This window comes from Perca fluviatilis, chromosome 5 (assembly GCF_010015445.1).
Source record: "Perca fluviatilis chromosome 5, GENO_Pfluv_1.0, whole genome shotgun sequence".
NCBI classification, from domain to species: Eukaryota; Metazoa; Chordata; class Actinopteri; order Perciformes; family Percidae; genus Perca; species Perca fluviatilis.
Window position 1 is genome coordinate 19,220,973 of NC_053116.1, and position 20,940 is coordinate 19,241,912.

Sequence of the window (20,940 nt, forward strand, 5' to 3'; positions counted from 1 at the left end):
TTCTAAATCTTGATTAATAGGCTGTATGTGAAATAACAATCTAGCCAAGATGTTCAGTCCATTTATTTGTACAACAGAATGGGGCAGTACAGTCTTGAACTTTATAACTGATCGGCACACAGTTGTAGCATAGTGTGAGGGTTGAATACAGCACATAGTATAGCTAACAAGTAACTGATCCAGAGTCAGCCTACTTAGACATTATGTAACACACACAGTATGATATGGCCTTACAGAAGTCATGTATAGTATATAGTATATAATCTTGCTTTACAGTACAAGACAACTGCTTTGCGTTCACTTGGCATTGACCAATACACAGTTTGTTACAGTTAAGAATAGTTGAGTGCAATATCCTAAGACTCCAACACAAACCAGCGTATTAAAATAGAAATTTGCATACATGGGTGGGATGATGGAGTTCTTTACCATAGGAAAGAGATTTTGGCAAATAAATCTTGGTTAATATGAGTATGTTTTCCTTTCACAAAGGAAAAGCTGTACAGCAATAAAGCTGGTGTTGCCAAAGTAACAGAACAGAGAATGCATTATTGATGCAACAGCCTAGAAGTTGATTTATCTTAATTCAGTCATCATTGCTTGCATGGATGGAGACATACATAGTGGAGCACAGCAGAAAACAAGTTAACACTCCCTCAGCCCTGACAGACACCGACAAACATACAGGTCAACAGTGCAGGAACAGAGCTATGCTGAGGACCATGCCACTCCTAAATGTTAATAGCAGGTAGTTATTTCTATGTTGCCAGATTTTACTGATGCAGTTGATGTCTGATTCCAACATACATGACAACCAAAAAACAAAAAAACTTTCACAAAATTCATATTTTCCTGTCCAAAATCAAACCATAATAAGTGATGGTGTGCTTCATTTCTCTCATCAGCTGCCTTGTGCGGTGTTGGTTCTTTCCATGTGCTGAGATCTCTACTGTGACATGATCAAAGTTCTCCATCAGTTTGACTAAGGTAAAACATTGTAACTTTTGACACCTGAATCTCGGGAGGTCTGTGATTCCTCATACGGCCAAAGGGAGATTAACTTCTTTAATGTAGCAGTCCTGAGCACAGCCCTGCACGCTGACCCAACACAACTATTTCACAACACACACCCAGAAGTAACCACTTTCTCCAACCACCATTATCTCCATAACCACAGCTTCCCTACAGCAGATGGAAATCTGTGCCTAATAGTCTGCAAATCTTCAGTTATACTTTTTTTTTGTTTTTTTCCATTTATTCCTTGCCCCACACCGTATAGTTTTGCTTTGGTTAGTCCTTGCGCATGTATAGGCGGGTTGTGGGCCCAGTGGAGTGTGCATCTCCCTGGTAAGTCCCTGACCTTCGACTAGGCATTCTGCATCTCCTTGCCAATTTTGTAACTCAGGATCTTATTCCAGTCGATCTTAGTGCGTGTGACAGGCAGCTGGCGACGCAGGGCCTTAAAGGTGGTGTCAGACATGGTCTGGTAGTTCTCACTGATTGCAGTCTGAGGGCAAAAATGAAAGGGAAACAAATATTTTTCAAATTTTTATTTCAAAATGTAAACATCAGTATATCAAACGAGTAGTCAGTAAAACGTAGCTTACCTGGTAGTCATTTTCCGCATTCTCTATGATGTCAACAAATTCCTTGGCTGTCTGGCTTTCATTCTGTTTCAAACACACACAAATAATCATCACCTTTTATGCTACTTACAGAGATGACTGACACAGCCAGTATCAAACTTTGTAAGCAGCATAAGGTTTAAACCACTGCTGAAAGACTGCACGATTGCTTAGGTATTACATTTTTTACTTACAGTCACTGGTATTGATTCCTCTACCTCCTTATGGCTAACCAGCTGCACGTTCCCATCTTCATAATAATGCACCTAGAGACAGAGAAAAAAATTCATTAGTAAGCTGGAGTTTTTTGAAAATATTCCTCCTTGACTTACTTATCATTTATGCAGATGAGCTCACTGAATTCACCTGGATTTTCAACACTCCTACCACCTGAGCAGTGGACTGACCAATGGTTAGCTTCCACTCTGACCTACAGCGACCATTCCTGTGGTAGAGAAAGGATGAGAAGCCCTACATTACAGACAGACTGCAGCATCAGGAAGCTTAAAGCTGCGGGAGGTAGAATTAAAAAAATACGCCAGAATTTGAAGTAGAATGAGACCTCCTCCTGCAGCTCTCTCGTGATTGGCCAAATTCTTCCGTGAAGGCTAGATTTACTAAAGCCTGAAAACAGAGCCAAGTCAGAGATGCCGAAATGTAGTAGTCTTTCAGACCATTTGAATTACAATATTCTGAAATCTGCTGTCTGTTATTATGATTTGTTGGTCCAAAGATGCCCTAAAAGAAAGTGCCTAACCCAGCTTTAATAGAACTGAGGGTCCAATTATTTCACTTTCACCACAAATTTTAAAAAAAATATACGTAAACCTGTTCATTTGTAACCTTAAGTTTGTGATAAAGCTATGTTATAAAAGATTAGCAACATATCCTAACAGATATACATATATTCAGATAAGCTTTCAAACAGCTGTTTGCAGGGAGGTTACTATACCAGAAGTTTTTGGGTTGAAACTGATGTCCCTCAATGCAGGCTATGATCGTTTGCTGTCCATCAACTGTTTTACCATATACCTGTAATACACAGATGGTATGGGTAAGTATGGGTATGGGTAAAATGTAGTCTGTTGCTAAGATGACTACTTTGCCACAATTGTTGTGCCTCACCGTGCAGACTCCAGTAGGGTAGTGCTCTTTGACGTAGGCACTAAGGGAAGTATCACAGGCATCTCTCCAGCTTTTCAGGGCCGTCTCTCCTTCATATGGCTGCACGTCGCTCACCTCTTTTCTTAGGTGGTCGAAGCGGAACGCCAAACGGTTGCGGGGGTCCAGGAAACGTCCCTGACCCAAGTCACCATGCTCTGTGATCAGGACCTATCAATAAGGGAGAGGAACATTTGAAATAGGCTGACTTTTTGCACTTGCTCTTCTGTAATAAATAGGAAAGACTTTAGCATGAAACAGACCGGCTCCTCGTAGCCCTCTAGTTTGGCAGGAGTAAACTGATCCATGTTGTACTGGGCAAAGGAGCTGGACAAACAGAATGGGCACAAAGGTAAAGTAAGCATTCATAACATGACACCAATATGCTGTAAAGAAATGTTTCAACTGACCATTTAGAGAACCCAAGCCATGCTTACATTCCTCATTGCCTAATATATACTAAACCACAATTTGAGTATATATTTTCTATACAGGATGGAGGCTCAGGATTTTGAACTGTGTAAATTATATGTATTTGAATTTCTGACGTTTGTCTTAATTGAGTGTTACTTACTGTGATGCCCCCTCCCTGAGGAGGTTGTCATTGTTAAGAAGAAGTCGCACATCTAGCAAGACAAAAAGAAACCACCGTTTGTGCATTACTCTTATAGGACAACATAATGAAATATCATCAGAGATGAAATATATTATAATATATTATATTAAACACAGTATTATTATCATGCACATTTTGTCACAATCAGCTATTTCTTACCATTGAAGACCTCATTGAACTCTCCCGGGGGTGCATGAGTCACAAAGTTGGCCGCTATGCGGACCTATGGAAGCAAATGAAATGCTACCAATTAATTCAGCTATCATGATAATATGGCTTACTGTACAATCAGAACAAAGAGACACTAAAAACTAATATTTGACCTATAATTACCAAGGTTTTCACTCTTCAATATGCAAAACAAATATGTACTTAACTCCAGAAGTCTACGATCAAAAAAGTTGTAACAAATGTGCTACATTCTTTGTTAGTATTTTGGCATTCAGTTGTAGCCTTATCATATTGCCATAACTGATACCAAGATGCATTTTTAGTTTTTCAATGACAGCGATTCGATTTATTTGACAATCATAAAATACACACAATAAAGAAGACAGTCATCACATAGGCCTACATCTACAGACTGTCCAGGATTAAATTATACAATAAAGCCCATATTCTTATTTCAAATTAGATAAAATCTTGCCATCATCTTACCCTCAATTTTCGAGCGCAAATAGAGCTTTAATCTTAATTATCTCTAGATGTTATCAAGTGTATGTCGCCCTCTTGTTTCTAGCTTTGAAACCACTCTCGGTGTTCAGATTATTTATATGGTAATGTAACTTCATCCATAATAATACGGCTTTGCCTCCAACTGGTTAATGTGTCCAGCTGCCACTCACTATCAGGCTCCAACTGTAGGCAACCATATCCTGATCTCAAGCCATGTGAGGCTAACAAGTATTTGAGCTGCAACTGAATCGGTTTGACCCAGAAATCCAAAGCAAAGTAACGTTAGCCGCTAATGATAGCTGACATCACACCAGAGGTACGTATCATTGCAGACTGGGACAATGCAACGCGCGTTTGGAAATGGGCGTCGAAACTTCAATTTCCAATAATCTAGCTAGGTAACGTTACAACCACTAAAAAGTTTTCAGTACAAGTGTCCAGCGGTTAAACCCCTCTACCAGCCTCTGCTTCGCCGCTAACGTTATACGCTTCAACTAGCATTGGCTAGTAAGCTAGTGGTAGCTTAAAAACTCTAGCTAGTTTATTATGTTGATACGTGACCAAAAACTGCCACTATTTCCAAAACTTAACCGTTAATTCAGGTGAACTTTTAATGGTAGCTCTCTCCTAATAAGAAAAAAACAGCGTTTAGAAAGAATAAAATAGTCTTCAAACCTTCTCTTCATCTGACAGCGGCTCCTCAAAGTCAGCCATCTTGGCTCTTTGTGACCCCACCTACCCCAGCTGACTGACAGAAGCAGTGCGGTGGTTGTCATTCGCGTATAATAAATTGAATGAATATTAGTAGTCATAAAGTCATTTTAAAATATGTGTAGTAAAATGTTTGTATTACTGTGCCTCGATAGAGGATGTCACAAACTAAAAGAACCTTTTAATACATCGATGAAAAAAAACAACCTTTAACTTCTTCTTCTTCTTTGGGTTTTAACGGCAGGTTGAATCCTTAATGGTGCACTACTGCCATCTTCTGGAGCTAGTGTACCCCTACAGTGTCCTGTATGTCAGATTTTCCTCCTCACTCCTGTTCTCATTAGTAAGGTGACCAAGCATATTCTGCCTTGTCTACTTTTACCAAACTCCAGTTACTGGAGTCCAGTATGTTCTTTACTCCTGCTTCTATTATCCCAAATCGTTTAATTTCTTCCAACATGTCCTTTCTCTCTGATATTTCCTGCCACTAACAGAACATGCTCTACAGTTTCTGGTGCCCCACAATGATCACACAATCAGTTGGATGCTTTCTGGGAAGTACTGTTGAGGTTACTTCGGAAAATTCTTCCTATTTGATTTCCTATTGTTACTTGCGCTTTCCGTTTTGTTCCGCTACTTAACATCCCTACTCATTTTTGGATTGAGTGTATGTCTCCCTTTTATTGCATTATTATTATTATTATTATTATTATTATTATTATTATTATTATTATTATTATTATTATTATTAATAATATATATATATATATTTTTTTACCTTTTATATCATTATTATTTATCCCAACGCAGTTGTCCCTGCATGTTGAATTACTATACTCTTCACTAAGCCTTTTCCCTTTGATTTTGATAATTTAATATTGACTTTAACAATTTCTTTTTTGAAAATCAAGACTTTTGCATGAACACAATCTAAAAACTATGGTTTACAACGCAAGAGGGCGGTAAAAGCATAACCTCAGTTATTTTTATTTGTCTTCTGCTTCCTGTTGGGTGTTACAAAATAAAAGCATACCCATATTTACTGTTCTATTTAGTTGAAAACGTTCCAAGTCGTCTGGTACATGTCTTAAATTGCAGTATGTTATTTTTTTATTATTATTATTCATCGTTTTTTATTTCTAAATGCCGGGGTTTTGGTTCATTCGGGAACTGCTTATCGGGGATTTTGTTTTATTTTTCAATTTGCAACAGGAAGCTCCAACAGGACGTAACGTTACGTTTATTTTTTAGATAGCTTTGTACTGGTGGGACCGTGGGACGCTGTTTAGCGACAGGCGTCGGCCCTATCATGAAGTCACAGGTATTAGACTTAACTGACTACTTATTTTTTTGCTTCTGCACGAATAACATACCTACAAAAAATAAACCTAATATAGGTGCTGCTAACGTTAATAACGATGTCATTACTTTTGGTAATAATTAGTCAATAAACGTTAGCTAGTTTTCAAGTCAAGCTAGCAAACTGACACTGCGCATTGACACTCTGCGTCAGCTGCTACAGGAAGTTCCTGGTCGAATTAGATCCGCCAAACACTGCTAAAAACAAACACGCTTGTTACTTGGTTGCTTTGTTTATCACGCGGCAATCGCTTGATTGGTTTGCGTAACGGATTAGGCTAATGTTTATAAACTAACCCCTGTTTTTGGTAGTAAACTGTGTTAACTAGCTAGCTAACGTTGCACAAACTTGTGTATGACAGGCTAGCTCCCTCACTAGGAAATGAATAGGGCATTGTTCGCTGTTGGACAGTTTGTATCATTGAGACGTAGTGTGAGTTCTTCTGCTGCGTTTTATCAGATGATGACCAACCCTGAGGAAATTGCCAGGCTCTACAGAGAACTCAGCCTCTTCCCTTCTCTGAGCAGAGCAGATGTGGGACCTGTCGTCACCTCTCAGTATGGAGGCAAATACAGCAACATTTACACAGGTAGACTCAGTCTGTGCCATACTAAGATTATCGGATCTATGTATGTTCATTGACATTAATGGAATTTTGTTGACCTTCTTCTGCAGAGTGGAGCCAGCGTGATCTGGACAGGAATGAGAATGTCAAGTTTTGCCGACAGTACATTGTATTTCACGATGACAAGTCTGTGGTCTACTCTGGAGCCTCAGGAAACTGCACTGAGATCAAAGGAGAGTATGTAACCATTTTGTCATTTTATCTGGAGTGGGGTTGAAGACGTTATCATTGACCTAACCCTGAGCAAGCGTAACAATGTCTCATCAATATCTTTGTCCTATCAGGGTGTTGAGTAAGGATTCCCCCTCAGGTGAAATGAAGGCTGTTGTCAGAGAGTGCACGGTCAAAGGAGAGGACGAACAATTTCTGGAGGTGTGTGGCTGTGTGTCTGTCTGTCTGTCTGGCTCAGACTCAGCATTGAGTCTCTCACCCACCCTACCAAAACTTTACATTTTTATTGCCCTCTTTATACTGCTCATTTGTATCTCTCCTCTGCTACATTTTCCACCTGTAGCCTGTGTTTAAAACCTCATGTGACTTTTCATTTTGACAACGCAATTTTTGATGACTCTCCTGACCTCTTTGTGACCCTTCAGATCTGGTGTAAAAACATAAAGATGAAGAGCATCAATCTAACAGCCTTAAAGAAACATGGCAAAGTCTATGAAGATGGTTAGTCATCTACACTTAAAATCTGATTCTTTTTTTGTGCCAATCCAGCTGTTAATCAAACTGTGTTTTGCATCCTTAGACCAATTTGGCTGCTTGATCTGGTCCCACTCTGAGACCCATCTTTTGTATGTGGCAGAAAGGAAGAGACCTAAGGCAGAATCCTTCTTCCAGGTTTGTCAGCAAAACTGCATTTGAGGGTAAATCTGCACCGAATCACATAAGGCGGAGAACTGCTGCACTGCTCTCTATAGGTTGAACATTTTAAACATGTGGATTCAGCTTGAGGTCATTCTGGCATTGTGTTCAATACAGTCCAGAACATAGCAAACTGTAATTCAAGTCAATTTTATCTACATAGCCCAATATCACAAATTTGCTTCACAGTGTTTTACAGTCTCTGCAGCATACAACTACCTTTATCCTTAGACCCTCAAAAAATAAAAAAAATAGCTACATGGTGCTTTTAATTGCCTTGTTGTACAGTGCTGGAACAAGTTGTTAGCTATTCTGTGGTTCTCTGTAAGGAATTGTTCAAAATTGATAAGAAAGCTTTAAATACACAATGAACGATGCAAAATTACCTTGGTTTCGGACCAATGGCATAAGTAGATACACACTCATCAAACCAGATCAATACTGCATATCTCAAAGGTTGTTGCACACTATTTAATTTGGGTTTATCGCTCAATGGTAAAACCATTGCAAACTGGGACTTTCAGCAAATGGTTTCACTTTGAATGCACCTCAGATATTTTCCATTGCATTTCATAAGCCAAATACCTTCACAACACTGATTGGGATGTGGCCATGAGAGTAGTGAAGCAAGTTCTCTGACCCATGTGTTATTTAGTGTTAATTGACCATTTGATCATAGATGGAAAGGATTAGTGTAATACATAGCTCAGACTAGTAGCTAATAACTTGTTATTCTATGTTTCATTATCTGTTTGTAGACCGATTCACCAGAGTTGTCTTCTATTGGGGACGAGGAGGAGACCATGAGAGTGGAGAAAAAGGAGGCTGTGAAAGTGAATGCAAATAATACTTTTGAAACACAAAATATTTCCACTATTCAAAGATTTAATTCAACATTCTTAGGTTGGATTCCACTCTAGCTTAAGTTGTGGTGTTTTTTTATCCCTGCAGGGGGAGCAGTTTGTCTTTCATGAGGACTGGGGAGAGGCGCTTGTTAGTAAGAGCTGCCCTGTGCTTTGTGTTTTGGACATCGAGGGTGACAACGTCTCAGTGTTGGAGGGGGTACCCGAAAATATCTCACCTGGACAGGTTGATACAGCAGTTTGTGCAATGATGCATGTTTTTTTGGCCACTTCTAGTGTGCACATACCCTCTTACTTCAGCTGTTGCTCTCTCTTTGTCTTTTTGGTACGTTGTCTCTGTCTCTGCAGGCATTTTGGGCTCCAGGTGACACAGGTGTGGTGTTTATAGGCTGGTGGCATGAGCCTTTCAGACTTGGCCTCAAGTACTGCCCCAACAGGAGGTGATTACTGTTCAAACTGATCAAAGAGAAGAATTAAAGCTGGCCTATCAGAAATGTCCCCAGTAAGGCTTATAGGCTAATTTTGCAAATTATTCATGTCTTCATGTCAGATCATCTTTGTTCTATGTGGATCTTACTGGTGGGAAATGTGGTAAGTGAAGGCTCGTCTTCTTCTGCTATTTATCTGTTATTTTAAATGGGTGTAGCTGCAGATGTTCATGTGCCTATAATTGTTATGTCCCTCAGAGCAGCTAACATCAGGCACCAGTGCAGTGTGCTCCCCCAGGCTGAGCCCAGACCAGTGTCGGATTGTCTACCTGGAATGTTCCGTCTTTGGACCACACATGCAGTGCAGCAGGCTCTGTATGGTAAGACAGGATGGAGCCTCTTAAGACACATTTCATTTCAGAATCGGAAAAGGATTTATTGCCAGTAACACTTACAAGGAATTTACCTTGGTTGGTGTGTACATAAACAAACACATATATACAAAATAGCTGTTTAACACATATACAAAGGGCACTGTACTCACTGAAAAGATTAGGTAGGAAGGGATGTTTCTTCAAATGCACCATCGGTTGTTTTCTGCTGTGTAGACCTAAATAATTGTAGCATAAATACATTTATGAGTTAATTGATTTGTTTTCATATGCTTTCTTCTGTACTTGCATATTTTATTTCCAGTATGACTGGTATACTAAGAAGACCTCAGTGGTGGTGGATGTGGTGAAGAGACCTAGAGAGGGTAAGGAATACTTGGTGTTCACATGATTGCACTTTTTTTTTCACTTTAATTTTAAATTATAGATTAATCATAGTTGTGTCTGTGTGTGTGTGTTGGTGTGGCTTTACAGATGGCTTCACTGGTATCTACAGCTCTCAGTTGTCCCCTCAGTGCTGGTCAGCTGATAGTCAGCGTATTATTGTTGCTTGCCCTCAGCGCAGCCGCAAGGTATAGTCAACTCCTATGAAATGTCTTGTTATTATGGCAAAAAAAATATGTTTTCTGATAAATCTATATTTTCCACATATAAGCATATTTAGACTGATAATATTGTAATTATGCTTTGCCTGAATAAAGGTTGTTGTTGTCTCTCTTTTAGGATCTGTTGATGGTGGATACGAGCACAGGGAGCATCACCTCTCTGACTTCAAGTGAGTGACTAGATACTTATCAGCTCATGCTCAGGTCTAGACTGTCTCGTTTACTGATGTTTGGTGTTGACCGTCTCTGATAGGTAATTTGCTTACCCTACCAGTGTTCTGGGAGTGCTTGAACAGGTTTATTTCAACCTGCGTCTGCTGATGTTTTTTGTTTGTCTGTAGAGTCTGATGTTGGTAGCTGGTGTCTGCTGAACATAGAGAGAGACTTGATGGTTGTCAGCTGCTCCTCTCCAAACTGCCCTCCAAGTCTGGTATGATCAGTGGTCTTTTGAGTGTTCACATTTTGATACAGAGTATATACTAAATATGATGATGCATAGATTATGTCTATGTCACTTAATTTCTTTGTCCAGAGGCTGGGCTTCCTTCCAGCCAGGGATTCTCAGGAGGAAGTGGTCTGGGTTACTTTGGAAGACTCTCAGACGTTGCCAGACATTGATTGGCAGATCTTGACTTTCACCCCTCCACCAGAGCAAGACAACAGTCAATACCGTAAAAATGAACATCTTTCGTTTTTAGTAGTATCTAGAGCTAGCTAATTTATCATCTTTCAATGGAATTGTATCCTGATGAAATCATATATCAGGATATCATGATACACGATGATACAATTACGTTGTCTAAATTGATAATAACAAGCACATAGGCCTACTAATGGTTGCGGTTTTGTTTTTACATCACATTATTTGTGTGCATGCATGTAAACATAGTGTATAGCTGGAAAAAAAAAAATTCTCTTTAATTTCACTTGAAACTGTTAAGTTTATTTTAAATTCTGAGGTAGTAATTATTATGATACAGTGGCAGGTAGTTCTTTTTACAGGCGATGGAGTAAAGGAGTTTGCAGGAGCAAGCTCCTGAAGTGATTGGTTTAAGTCCGAAAGAATACTTGTGTCCCCAAGATCATGAAAAGATTTTGCTGTCTGTAGGAGACATAAAGAACAGCCTATGTAATCTCAATTGGACTAACTAATTTTTCTATATTCCAGCCGGCCTCGATTTTGAAGCTTTGCTGATCAAACCAAAGGAGGTTAAGGATGGAGTGAAGCTGCCTCTTATTGTCACTCCTCATGGTTGGTTACTCTCATGATGGTTTTGTAGATTGCAAACAAAAAAGAACAGTTAAGTAGTGTTGCATAATTGTTAATTGTTCTACAATATCGACTTAATGCAGTAAAAAAGCTAAATTTATTTAAAGGAATACACCACCGTTTGTTGAAATAGGGCTTATCACGGTCTACCCTGGCTGTAGATAGGTGGGCCAACGCATTTTTTGTCTCAGTGCAAGTAATTAGGTTGTTTTTTTTGACGGCTCACTTTTACTCACAACATGTTAACCGGCAACATAGGATTCCATTCACTACGCTAAGCTAACTAGCGGTGGCGCTGCCGGTGTTGCACCGGACTAAAACAATGCATGCACAAAAAATGCATTGCCCCACCTATCTACAGCTAGGGGAGACCGTGATAAGCCCTATTTCAACAAACGGTGGTGTATCCCTTTAAATAAATGTTTTTAGAAACAAGTGCTATAAATCCTGCCCAAAGCTACTGCTACAGATAAGATTGGCAATGGCAACAGTGGTTGCTATAAAGAGATACTTTGCCGATTTCCATCCAGTGCTGTGTCCTCTTTGTGTGGGCAGTGTGAACGGTGTGTGCCAGCTCGGAGCAGCCTTTGTCCGCTGAAATCCATCGGATGATGTGAAACGCATCACGGAGGAGTGCTGAGAACGCGTTGTTTTGCATCATCTGGCGGATTTCAGCAGACAAAGGTTGCTCCGATCTCCGTGCACTGGCGCCATGCAGGGAATACACCCACCAATTCTAAACACACTGCCCACACTACCATGACACAGAGCTGGATTGAAATCAGCAAAATATCTCTTTAACCTTACTCTCAAAATCAATATTGGTGTTTGAATAACAGTCCTGAGATGTTCACATATTTTGATTCTACATGCAATATTATTTGTGGCATGAATGCCTCACAGGACTGAGCAGACACCGGTACAGACACCGGTAGTTTTAAATACTGTCAATCTGTATTTTAAGAAACTTGTTCCTTTCATCAGGGGGTCCTCACTCAGTGATTGTAGCTGACTGGCTTTTGTCCTCATCTGTGCTGTGCAGGATGGGCTTTGCTATATTACTAGGTATGTTCATTAGTTAACTTGAAGTTTTTTTTTTTTGTGTGACACCTGCTCAGGGGTTGATCATCCACTGATGTTTATGTACTCTGTAAAAGGAAAGAAATGTTCACATGCTGTCTCAGAAGACAGAAGATACACATACGATTGGTTACTTTTGCTAAGCTTTTTAGACTAGAAAAACAATGTATTCTACATTTCCTTAGCCACTTCAAGACCTACATATTTCTTGCTATCTTGTGAACAATCTAAGAGCTCACATGTGCTTGACAGGCATAGCCAATCATAACTTTGTGTTGCCTGCTACATTTACCAGAGATAAATTACTTTCAGCGCAAAACTATTCTAGCTAATGGACTGTTGAGGAGTGTGTCTGCTTGAAACTTGTAGCTTCGTTGTCATAAATTGTGAGGCCATATTTGCTGTTCCATGGCCTATAGTATGTGTAGTTCCATCTATGCTATTCAACTGTGGAACATGAATTCATAAAAAAAAAAAAATCTTATTTATTTTATTACCTACAGTTAAAACATTTTTTTGATGTTTTTTTTGTTTGTTTTAATTAGGGACGTTGTAGCTGCTCAGTATATCCAGAGTCTCTTGAGCCATGCTTAAGGTGGTAGTTAATTAGACCACAAAGAGCTTGACTGGCACACTTTTTTTATTTTTATTTTATTTATTTTTTTAGTGAACTATCGTGGCTCTATTGGGTACGGCCAGGACAGTATCCTCTCGTTACCTGGCAATGTTGGCACCCAGGACGTCAAAGATGTTCAAGTAAGAATAAAACAAATAGCATTGGCATTGTTTATACAATTGATTTTTATTGGTTTCTATATTTAGTTAAGGTTAGTTGCCATAGTTTCTGTTTAAATTATGGCTCATAACAGCAGTAGTTATATTTAATTTTTACTTTGTGCTCCCCCACCTTCCGATTTCCATGTCTTCCTTACTTCTCCACCACAAATGTTCTTTTACATTTTCCCCATGTTTTTCTCGCTACCAGTTTGCTGTTGAAAGTGTTCTGAAAGGTGACAAGTTCGACATGCACAAGGTGGCGGTTTCTGGGGGCTCTCATGGTGGTTTCCTGGCCTGTCACCTGATTGGCCAGTACCCAGGGTTCTACAAGGCCTGTGTGGCTCGCAATCCAGTCATCAATTTCGCCTCTATGATTGGCAGCACGGACATCCCAGACTGGTACATCTTGGCATCCCCATACCTGTACTTTTGTCTACACGTTTACTCATTTTGTGTCAGTCGTGCACAACTTTTCATCTTCATTGTTTTGTGTCATTTGTACCCCTGACATTCCACTCTGAGTGCTGTGAGTGGGGTAGAGGCCATGTGTCTGCCTCACTGTCAGGGAACGATGTGTTCAATAATGCACACCAACACTGCAGGAACAAAAGACCTCAAAGCCATTCAGGGATATTTTTTTCTTATTGTTGATGTTTGACTATGACATTTTGTAGGTGCATGGTTGAGGTTGGCTACGACTACAGTACAGACTGTCTACCTGACCCTGCTGTTTGGGAACAGATGCTGGAAAAGTCCCCCATTAAACACGTTGCACAAGTATGAATATTTCTGTTTGTCTCTTGAATATGTGCATGTGACTTCATTGGTGTTGTTACACAATGTAGTAACCTAAGATGATCTCTCATCCAGGTACAGACACCAGTATTGCTTACCTTAGGGGAAGACGACAAGCGTGTACCTAACAAGCAAGGAATGGAATATTACAGAGCTCTGAAAGCAAAGCAGATTCCAGTCCGGTAAGCAGCTTGAACATGTTTTGTTGGTAATGTCAGACATGCACTGCACAACAGGGCTTTATTGTTCATGTGTGTGTTGTTTAGGTTGCTGTGGTACCCAGGGAACAATCACTCTCTCTCCAAGGTGGATGCGGAGTCTGATGGCTTTATGAACATCGCTCTGTGGATAATTCAACACTTGTGTCAGTGATGGTATATCAGATAGATACATGGTGGTGTGCCAATGCTCTTGCCAGTGAAAAGAGAGCAGGATACTGCTGTGTGTAATGGCGTTTTTCCATTACTTGGTACCTGCTCGACTCGTCTCTCCTCAACTCGTGGGTCCGTTTTCCATTGCAGATTTTAGTACCGCCTCAGCGTGGCTGGTCATCATAGCGGCGCCGCAGTAAACTGCCGTGACCTAACGCGACACACACATAATGTCGAAGGTGTGTTGTTGTTGCCACAGCCAGAAGACAAATTTTGTTTCAAATGAAGCTGGAGGCAGCAAAAAAAACACAGCTGGCTAAACTATTTAAAAAATGGCTGGTTTGTTCAGGACACCCTCGACTGGGAGGTACTAAAAAAAGTACCTGTTGGCAGGTACCAGGTACTTTTTTTCGTAATGGAAAACCAAAAAAGGCGAGGCGAGTCGAGTAGGTACCATGTAATGGAAAAGCGCCATAAGGGATGTTCTGCTCCTGTTTCCAGGACAGTGTGAGGTTCAATCCAAAGCCAAAGCCTTGAAAGTGCTCTCCAACCAGAACACACTTTGTATAACTGTCTATCTGTGGCTATGGTGATTTCCACAATTAATAGTGTATGGGTGAAATATTTTAACACAGCACTTGAATGAAATCAGTTTTGATTAATCAGAAACACATTTATTTGATACAGTTTTTCTTTTGGAGTCTCTACATAGATGTAGAAAAAAAGGGCTTTTTATTGTTAGTTGTGTTTGAGGTTATATTAACTATATCAATCTTTTCTCTGCTCACTGTTACTTTTGATTTCATGATACAGTGCACTTAATAAAGTGATTCTAAAAATACTGCCAGTGTGGGATGAATCTTTTGGATACATGACAGGTTCCAGGGCTCAAAGTTCTCAGGCCGGCATGGGGTGCACTTTTACATTTATATAATGCATTATTCAATACATTTTACACAATTCCCACAGTGGAACATTTCAGGCTCACAAATGGTTTCTTGCTGTAATCCCTTAAATTCTCCAGGTTGAAAAGAATTTTTGAAGCAGGTGAGGAAGTGGTATATTTGTTGTCCAACTTTGTTGACCAAAAAGAGAGAGATAAAAAACCCTCTTTCTCTCTGTCCTTTCTTTTGTTGTCTCTCTACACTCCGAAAAGGAATGCACTGTATCATTATGACTCTTCAAAAACTGACATGGTTGTCATAAGGACAATACTGTCACTCAAGTGATTAAAAATATATATATTTCTTAATCACTTGAGTAATATCTGTATCTGATGCCCTTCACAAATTTGACTTAGGTCACATGATTTGTGCTGTCATATATATATATGACCACATGCTTTCAGTTCTGTATATGTGGATTCAGTTTCTTGTCACTGCAGCAACCTTTAGGTACCACCTGGATTAAAGACAGTTTCATCTGGCTCCTGATGTGAATGTTACGATACATACTATACCCATCATGGTAAGTAAGAAAACATTTAATTCTTCCATCAATAATGTACTACATTTCACTGTAAGAATGCATCTATGTGTCACACAATTGTTATAGTATATGGACTAAAATGGCTGATTGGAAAGGCTTGTAAAAGCCAAAGGGCTTTTTTCTTTTAGCAGTGGTAGCTGCTTTAACAGTGAGGTGTATAGGCTGATATTTTTTGTAAAATGAAATTGTCTTCTCAGACTGCATCTTCTGAAACATTGATTAAAATTAAGTTTCTTCTTTTTTTCAGGCTATGTTGAAAAATATCCTCATCCTTTGTCAGCTTCTTCCATTAGTCAGGACCATAAATACCATCTTCTTTCCATGTGACACTGATGTGAATACCACCACAGTAGACTGCCATGACAGATCACTCAAGCATGTCCTATTCATCAAGTCTACCACTGTAGTGTCAATCAATTTAAATCGGACTAAGATACAGCAAGTGGGGCAGCATGCTTTCTTAGGTGTCCCAAACCTTCACACTCTAAAAATAATGGGGAATTGTCAACCGGGTAGCCCGAGAGCTTTGGAGGACCGCTCATGCAAAATGAAGATCCACAATGACGCCTTCAAGAACCTATTGAAGCTTAAATTTTTGTATCTGTCAGGAAACAGCCTCACCTCTATTCCTCGGTTACCTAAAAACCTGACAGTTCTTGACCTACAGAACAATTGCATTTTCAACATTGCAGAACCTTTAAACACTCCACATCTCAAAGAGCTCTACCTCAGCAAGAACTGCTATTATGCAAACCCTTGCAGCCATTCCTTTTACATCAACGAGAGTGTTTTCAGAGAGCTCTCTGAACTCAAAAACCTTACCTTGGGGTATAATAATTTCACAGCTATCCCTAAAGGATTACCACCCTCACTGGAGAGTTTGGATTTAAGAGAGAATACAATCACAGAGGTCTTAGAAGGAGCATTTGCCAACCTGACTCTCCTCAAGAATTTGAATTTGGAGTGGAATTGCCAGCGCTGTGACCATGCAGCCAGGCCTTGCTTTCCTTGCCCACACAATCTCCCTCTACGCCTACATCCAAACTCATTCTATGCTGAGAACAGCTCCATCGACTACCTAAGCCTAAGGGGAAACTCTCTAAAAACATTTCCAGAGGGACTTTTCCGACCTTTGAAGAACTTAAAGCGGTTGGACCTCTCTGACAATCTCCTGGCATATGCTATACGTAATGGCACCTTCTTTGCAGAGCTGGAGGGCCTCACTTGGATTAGCCTTATCTATAACTATGAACCACTGAAGACATTTCCGTATCTGATCCTCTCCCCATATATTGGCAATATGTCTCGTCTACATTATCTTCTTCTCAGCGGTAACTTTTTCCACAAGCTTTCAAGCAAGAGCCTTAATGTTGTGTCCAAACTTCAAAATCTAATAAAACTAGAACTGAGAATGAACTTCATCAATACCTTTAACTCGACATCTCTGAAACGGTTACCGTTTCTCCTCGATGTAGACCTTTCCCAAAACATGCTTAATTTCATTCCGCGCTGCTCGTGTCTGTCATCTGAGATTGTGCCACAGGAAAGCTGTCAGAACCAGAACTTGCATACACATAATTTTCCTGACCCACTAATGCTGATAGACCGAAAAGCTGCATCTGGAAGTGATATGTGGGAATCCACCCAGACAAACAGGCTGGACATGGTGGAGGACAGTGTGCCACAATTTAAATCACTATTTGATTTCAAAAATGATTTCTGCCGCGGTAAACTGACGTTTGACCTGTCCCAAAATGACATTCTGTCTCTTACCAAAGAAGTGTTTGTAGGCATGGATAATGCTGTTTGTTTAGACCTTTCCTTCAATTACATGAGCCAGGCATTGAAGAGTGGCCTGTTTGATAGCATGAAAAAATTAGTTTTTCTTAATATGTCATACAATAGACTTGATTTTTATTATGGAGGCGCTTTCAGTGAGCTTAATACCACTCTCAAGGTGTTGGACGTCAGTAACAATGAATTTCACTTCAAAATGAAGGGCATGGGTCATAGTTTTGAATTCCTTAAAAATCTGACAAACTTGGAAGTTCTAAGTCTGGCAAACAATGGCATTGGGATGCGAATAGATGAAAGGCTGATCAGCAGCTCTTTGAAGTACCTTTACTTCTATGGAAATCACCTGGACATTATGTGGGAGTCTGATAACAACAAGTACACTAATTTCTTCCAAAACCTGACAAACCTCACCTACCTTGACATCTCTAACAATGATCTGAAATCAATCCAACCAGAATTGCTGTGTAACCTCCCAGAAAGCATGGAAACCCTCAGTATCCGCAACAATCAGCTGAAGTATTTCCCATGGCAAAATATCTCAGCACTCAGCAATTTATGTCACCTGGACATCAGTCAAAACCTTCTCTTTTATTTGCCTAATAAAGTCATAGAATTTGGAGCAAATTTTTCTTTCTTGGACCTCAGTCACAATCGCCTCAGTATTATTCCTGAGGATTTCTTCAGCATGGCGAAATCCTTGCACTACCTGTATCTCAGCCACAATCAGATCAAAACATTAAACCATCAGTTTCTCCCTGTCCTCTTTAAAAACGGAAGTGCCCTTCAGAAACTCACCCTGCATAACAACCCCTTTAAATGTGACTGTGACACATCTTGGTTTGCAGACTTCTTGCGTTCTACTCCGGTACAGATTCCCTATCTCACAACAAAAGTACGCTGTGATTACCCAGAGTCCCAACAGGGCGTGTTTGTACTGTCTATGGACCAGCGTTCCTGCCAGGACATATATGGTAGCTTAGCCTTCCTCGTCTGTTCCTTCCTGGCTGTGACTTTCACTGTTCTGCCGCTACTGAAGCATCTCTATGGCTGGGATCTGTGGTATTGCTTACAGGTACTTTGGGCAGGACATAAGGGCTACTCCCAGCTCGCTGGTAGTGATTCACATTATCACTACGATGCTTTTGTGGTGTTTGACACCATGAACGAGGCTGTGAGGGATTGGGTCTACAATGAGTTAATGGTCAATCTGGAGAACTCGGGTCACAGGAGGTTTTGTCTCTGTTTGGAGGAGAGGGACTGGATTCCTGGACTTTCATGTATTGAAAATCTCCATAATGCTGTGTACAGCAGTACGAAGACAGTGTTTGTGCTGTCCAGTGGTGCCACTGATGGCAAGACGGTGAATGGTGTGATCCGCCAGGCTTTCTTCATGGTTCAGCAGCGGCTTCTGGACGAGAAGGTTAGTAAAATTAACTTTTAAATTTTTTATTTGCATTTTATGGGTGTGAATCTTATACCCTCCAAATCGTTGTTTTCACAACACAAAATGATCTCTGACTTTATCCAATTAAGGTGGATTCAGCTGTGCTGGTGGTTTTGGATGAGATGTTTCCCAAACTGAAGTACCTTCAGCTGAGGAAACGGTTGTGCAAAAAGTCTGTGTTGTCCTGGCCGAGAAACCCAAGGGTTCAACCCCTTTTCTGGAACCGAATGAGAATGGCATTGTCGTCAGATAACCTCAAATTCTATGACAACAACATGAGTGAAAGTTTTGTATGACTTCCTTTTAACTGCTGATAGAAATCTCTTTGGTGAAAAAAGTCCTTCTTGTTAAGAATCTTCCCATTACCTCATTTTGACAAATTTGCTTCCCCCTTAATTGTGTCACATAAAATGGTACTTAGTTATGTTTTTCTTTTATTGTAATTAAATGTAATCACCCTTCCATGCATTGTAAATATTTAACTTTTCAAGATTGTGTTCTTTTGTTTTATCTAACAAAATATTACCTTGATTCTTTAATACTTGTCTTTACATAGCTTTAGCCAGGAAGGGACATGTTGCTATTGTGTGCTGCAAAGTTAACCGAGACACTGTACATTGTACAGTATACAGTATAAACATTGAGACACTTATATTGGACTATAGTAATAAACTTGACTTGATTCCACTTGAGTAGCTTGATTTCATAAGTATTACGAAGGAGTAATGTGTGCTTGTATACCAAACGCCTCCACTCCCAAAATTTCACTTCTCCTTGGTTAGATGTTGGGAGGAAATGAAACCGATGATTAGAGGTCACAGGTTACCAACAACTGTATCTGCTGCACCTGTTCAAAGTAAGACAAGTCATTCTCCATTTCTTATAAATTTAAGAGGAAAACCATTTGTAGTGTAGCTACACCAATTGCAAAGCAAGAAAGCTTTACTTAAAAAGTTCTGCAGGCTGCTGATCAGCATAAGAAATTCTAAGATATGTGACAGATGTGCATGCAAAAATATTGAAACAAACAAAACCGATTTGTACAAGAACAACAAGACATGCTGCTTGAGCAGTGCTTGTTGCAGTATTTGAACCTTTGGGTTGGGATCCCTATTTAATTTTTGTCTTGTGACCTGAACGGCACATCTTTTCTGAGAGTGAAACCTCTGACCAAAATAGTTATTCTTTCTTATTTTCTGGTAAGTTACATTAACTGAACTGAACAGCTGCAGTCCCCTAGTTACCTCCCGAAAGAGCAGTGGAGGGCCCTAACCTAATGTCCACAGTTTTTAGCATATTCAAAAAAGTGCCTTTATTCAATCGTAGAGTAGGTTTAGTTTAGTTCTCTTGTCCCTAATATATTAAACAAAGTCGTTGTTATGGTAATTTACTGATGGCTGCCTGGGTATTTGTTGCCTGGTCTGTATGAAAATTGGAATGCTTCCACTTTTTTCAGATTTGGATTCGTGTAGCTAAGACCTTTTTAAAGTGCCATGCCCAACTGACGCTGATGTAGGTGTTTGAAAAAAAAAAAAACTTTCCCATCATAGCTGTGCGTGCTGCCGCTTAGGTCGCGCATGCACGCGCCAGCTTGGGAGAGCGCGCCCACGCGGACCCGATGGCAGGACAGGTCATGAGAGAGCTGAGCCGATGAGATCATGGAGCCTGCGCCGAGGTCGGACAGGGTACGGTTAGGACTTCACGGTGATGGAGAGGTACCTGTCCGGTAAGATAGAGCACGCGTTGCGTGCACACCTGGACTTTGTGGCATCATTTGACAACATTATTTAGACAAATTAAACTGTGCTTTCAGTTTGTGTGGCAGATTAATCATTATGTAAGGTACTAGCTCGAAGTCATGTAGCCGTGTGCATATGAGCAAGAAACTAATCCTTCATGCCGCGGTCGTAGTAGAGTTATTCCGGCGTCTGTCACATGCACAACGACCGTTCCACTCGTGCCACCCGTGAAATATAGTGCAGTCCACATT

The 20,940-nt window shown here is 40.1% G+C and overlaps 4 protein-coding genes across 7 annotated transcripts in view; 3 read left to right on the forward strand and 1 right to left on the reverse strand.

Moving 5' to 3' along the window:
• Nucleotides 1-47: 47 nt before the first annotated feature.
• capza1b (capping actin protein of muscle Z-line subunit alpha 1b) lies at nucleotides 48-4,859 on the reverse strand. Its single transcript, XM_039800955.1, has 10 exons — nucleotides 4,753-4,859; nucleotides 3,562-3,625; nucleotides 3,361-3,412; nucleotides 3,050-3,113; nucleotides 2,751-2,957; nucleotides 2,578-2,657; nucleotides 1,992-2,070; nucleotides 1,820-1,891; nucleotides 1,608-1,670; nucleotides 48-1,507 (listed from the first exon to the last, which is right to left on the reverse strand). The coding sequence occupies exons 1-10, from the start codon at nucleotides 4,789-4,791 to the stop codon at nucleotides 1,367-1,369; spliced, it is 861 nt and encodes a 286-aa protein (XP_039656889.1). The 5' UTR covers nucleotides 4,792-4,859; the 3' UTR covers nucleotides 48-1,366.
• apeh (acylaminoacyl-peptide hydrolase) lies at nucleotides 4,288-14,414 on the forward strand. Of its 4 annotated transcripts, XM_039800954.1 has the most exons (24): nucleotides 4,312-4,393; nucleotides 5,033-5,131; nucleotides 6,527-6,737; nucleotides 6,824-6,950; nucleotides 7,058-7,145; nucleotides 7,370-7,445; nucleotides 7,525-7,616; nucleotides 8,399-8,473; nucleotides 8,592-8,729; nucleotides 8,852-8,943; nucleotides 9,054-9,094; nucleotides 9,190-9,311; nucleotides 9,628-9,688; nucleotides 9,798-9,895; nucleotides 10,047-10,098; nucleotides 10,270-10,358; nucleotides 10,461-10,599; nucleotides 11,097-11,180; nucleotides 12,183-12,263; nucleotides 12,946-13,034; nucleotides 13,264-13,454; nucleotides 13,730-13,832; nucleotides 13,926-14,032; nucleotides 14,117-14,414. In XM_039800954.1, the coding sequence occupies exons 1-24, from the start codon at nucleotides 4,370-4,372 to the stop codon at nucleotides 14,220-14,222; spliced, it is 2,385 nt and encodes a 794-aa protein (XP_039656888.1). In that variant the 5' UTR covers nucleotides 4,312-4,369; the 3' UTR covers nucleotides 14,223-14,414. The 4 variants fall into 4 exon arrangements, with proteins under 4 accessions (XP_039656885.1, XP_039656888.1, XP_039656887.1 ...); XM_039800951.1 differs by lacking the exon at nucleotides 5,033-5,131 and having other exon boundaries at nucleotides 4,288-4,393; nucleotides 6,608-6,737; nucleotides 14,117-14,413; XM_039800953.1 differs by lacking the exon at nucleotides 4,312-4,393 and having other exon boundaries at nucleotides 5,042-5,136; nucleotides 6,608-6,737; nucleotides 14,117-14,413.
• A 162-nt stretch (nucleotides 14,415-14,576) lies between these two features.
• On the forward strand, nucleotides 14,577-19,637 carry tlr9 (toll-like receptor 9). Its single transcript, XM_039800958.1, has 3 exons — nucleotides 14,577-15,688; nucleotides 15,957-18,926; nucleotides 19,040-19,637. The coding sequence occupies exons 1-3, from the start codon at nucleotides 15,686-15,688 to the stop codon at nucleotides 19,244-19,246; spliced, it is 3,180 nt and encodes a 1,059-aa protein (XP_039656892.1). The 5' UTR covers nucleotides 14,577-15,685; the 3' UTR covers nucleotides 19,247-19,637.
• Nucleotides 19,638-20,559: 922 nt separating this feature from the next.
• LOC120559318 (ERC protein 2) overlaps nucleotides 20,560-20,940 on the forward strand; it is an 86,023-nt gene continuing 85,642 nt past the window's right edge. Inside the window, exon 1 of the mRNA XM_039800957.1 lies at nucleotides 20,560-20,676. The gene's annotated coding sequence lies outside the window, so the exon portion shown is untranslated. The remainder of the gene's footprint in view (nucleotides 20,677-20,940) is intronic.

Excerpts from the sequence above, each read along its gene's own strand:
- capza1b (XM_039800955.1), bottom strand. The coding sequence starts at position 4,791 with ATGGCTGACTTTGAGGAGCCGCTGTCAGATGAAGAGAAG. Across the intron at positions 2,958-3,049 it reads TAGAGGGCTACGAGGAGCCG|GTCCTGATCACAGAGCATGG; the intron begins GTCTGTTTCATG and ends CCTTATTGATAG. Across the intron at positions 1,671-1,819 it reads AGGAATCAATACCAGTGACT|AATGAAAGCCAGACAGCCAA; the intron begins GTAAGTAAAAAA and ends TGTTTGAAACAG.
- tlr9 (XM_039800958.1), top strand. Across the intron at positions 18,927-19,039 it reads AGCGGCTTCTGGACGAGAAG|GTGGATTCAGCTGTGCTGGT; the intron begins GTTAGTAAAATT and ends TATCCAATTAAG.
- apeh (XM_039800954.1), top strand. The coding sequence starts at position 4,370 with ATGATAGCTGACATCACACCAGAG. Across the intron at positions 10,099-10,269 it reads CATCACCTCTCTGACTTCAA|AGTCTGATGTTGGTAGCTGG; the intron begins GTGAGTGACTAG and ends GTTTGTCTGTAG. Across the intron at positions 10,600-11,096 it reads GCAAGACAACAGTCAATACC|CCGGCCTCGATTTTGAAGCT; the intron begins GTAAAAATGAAC and ends TCTATATTCCAG.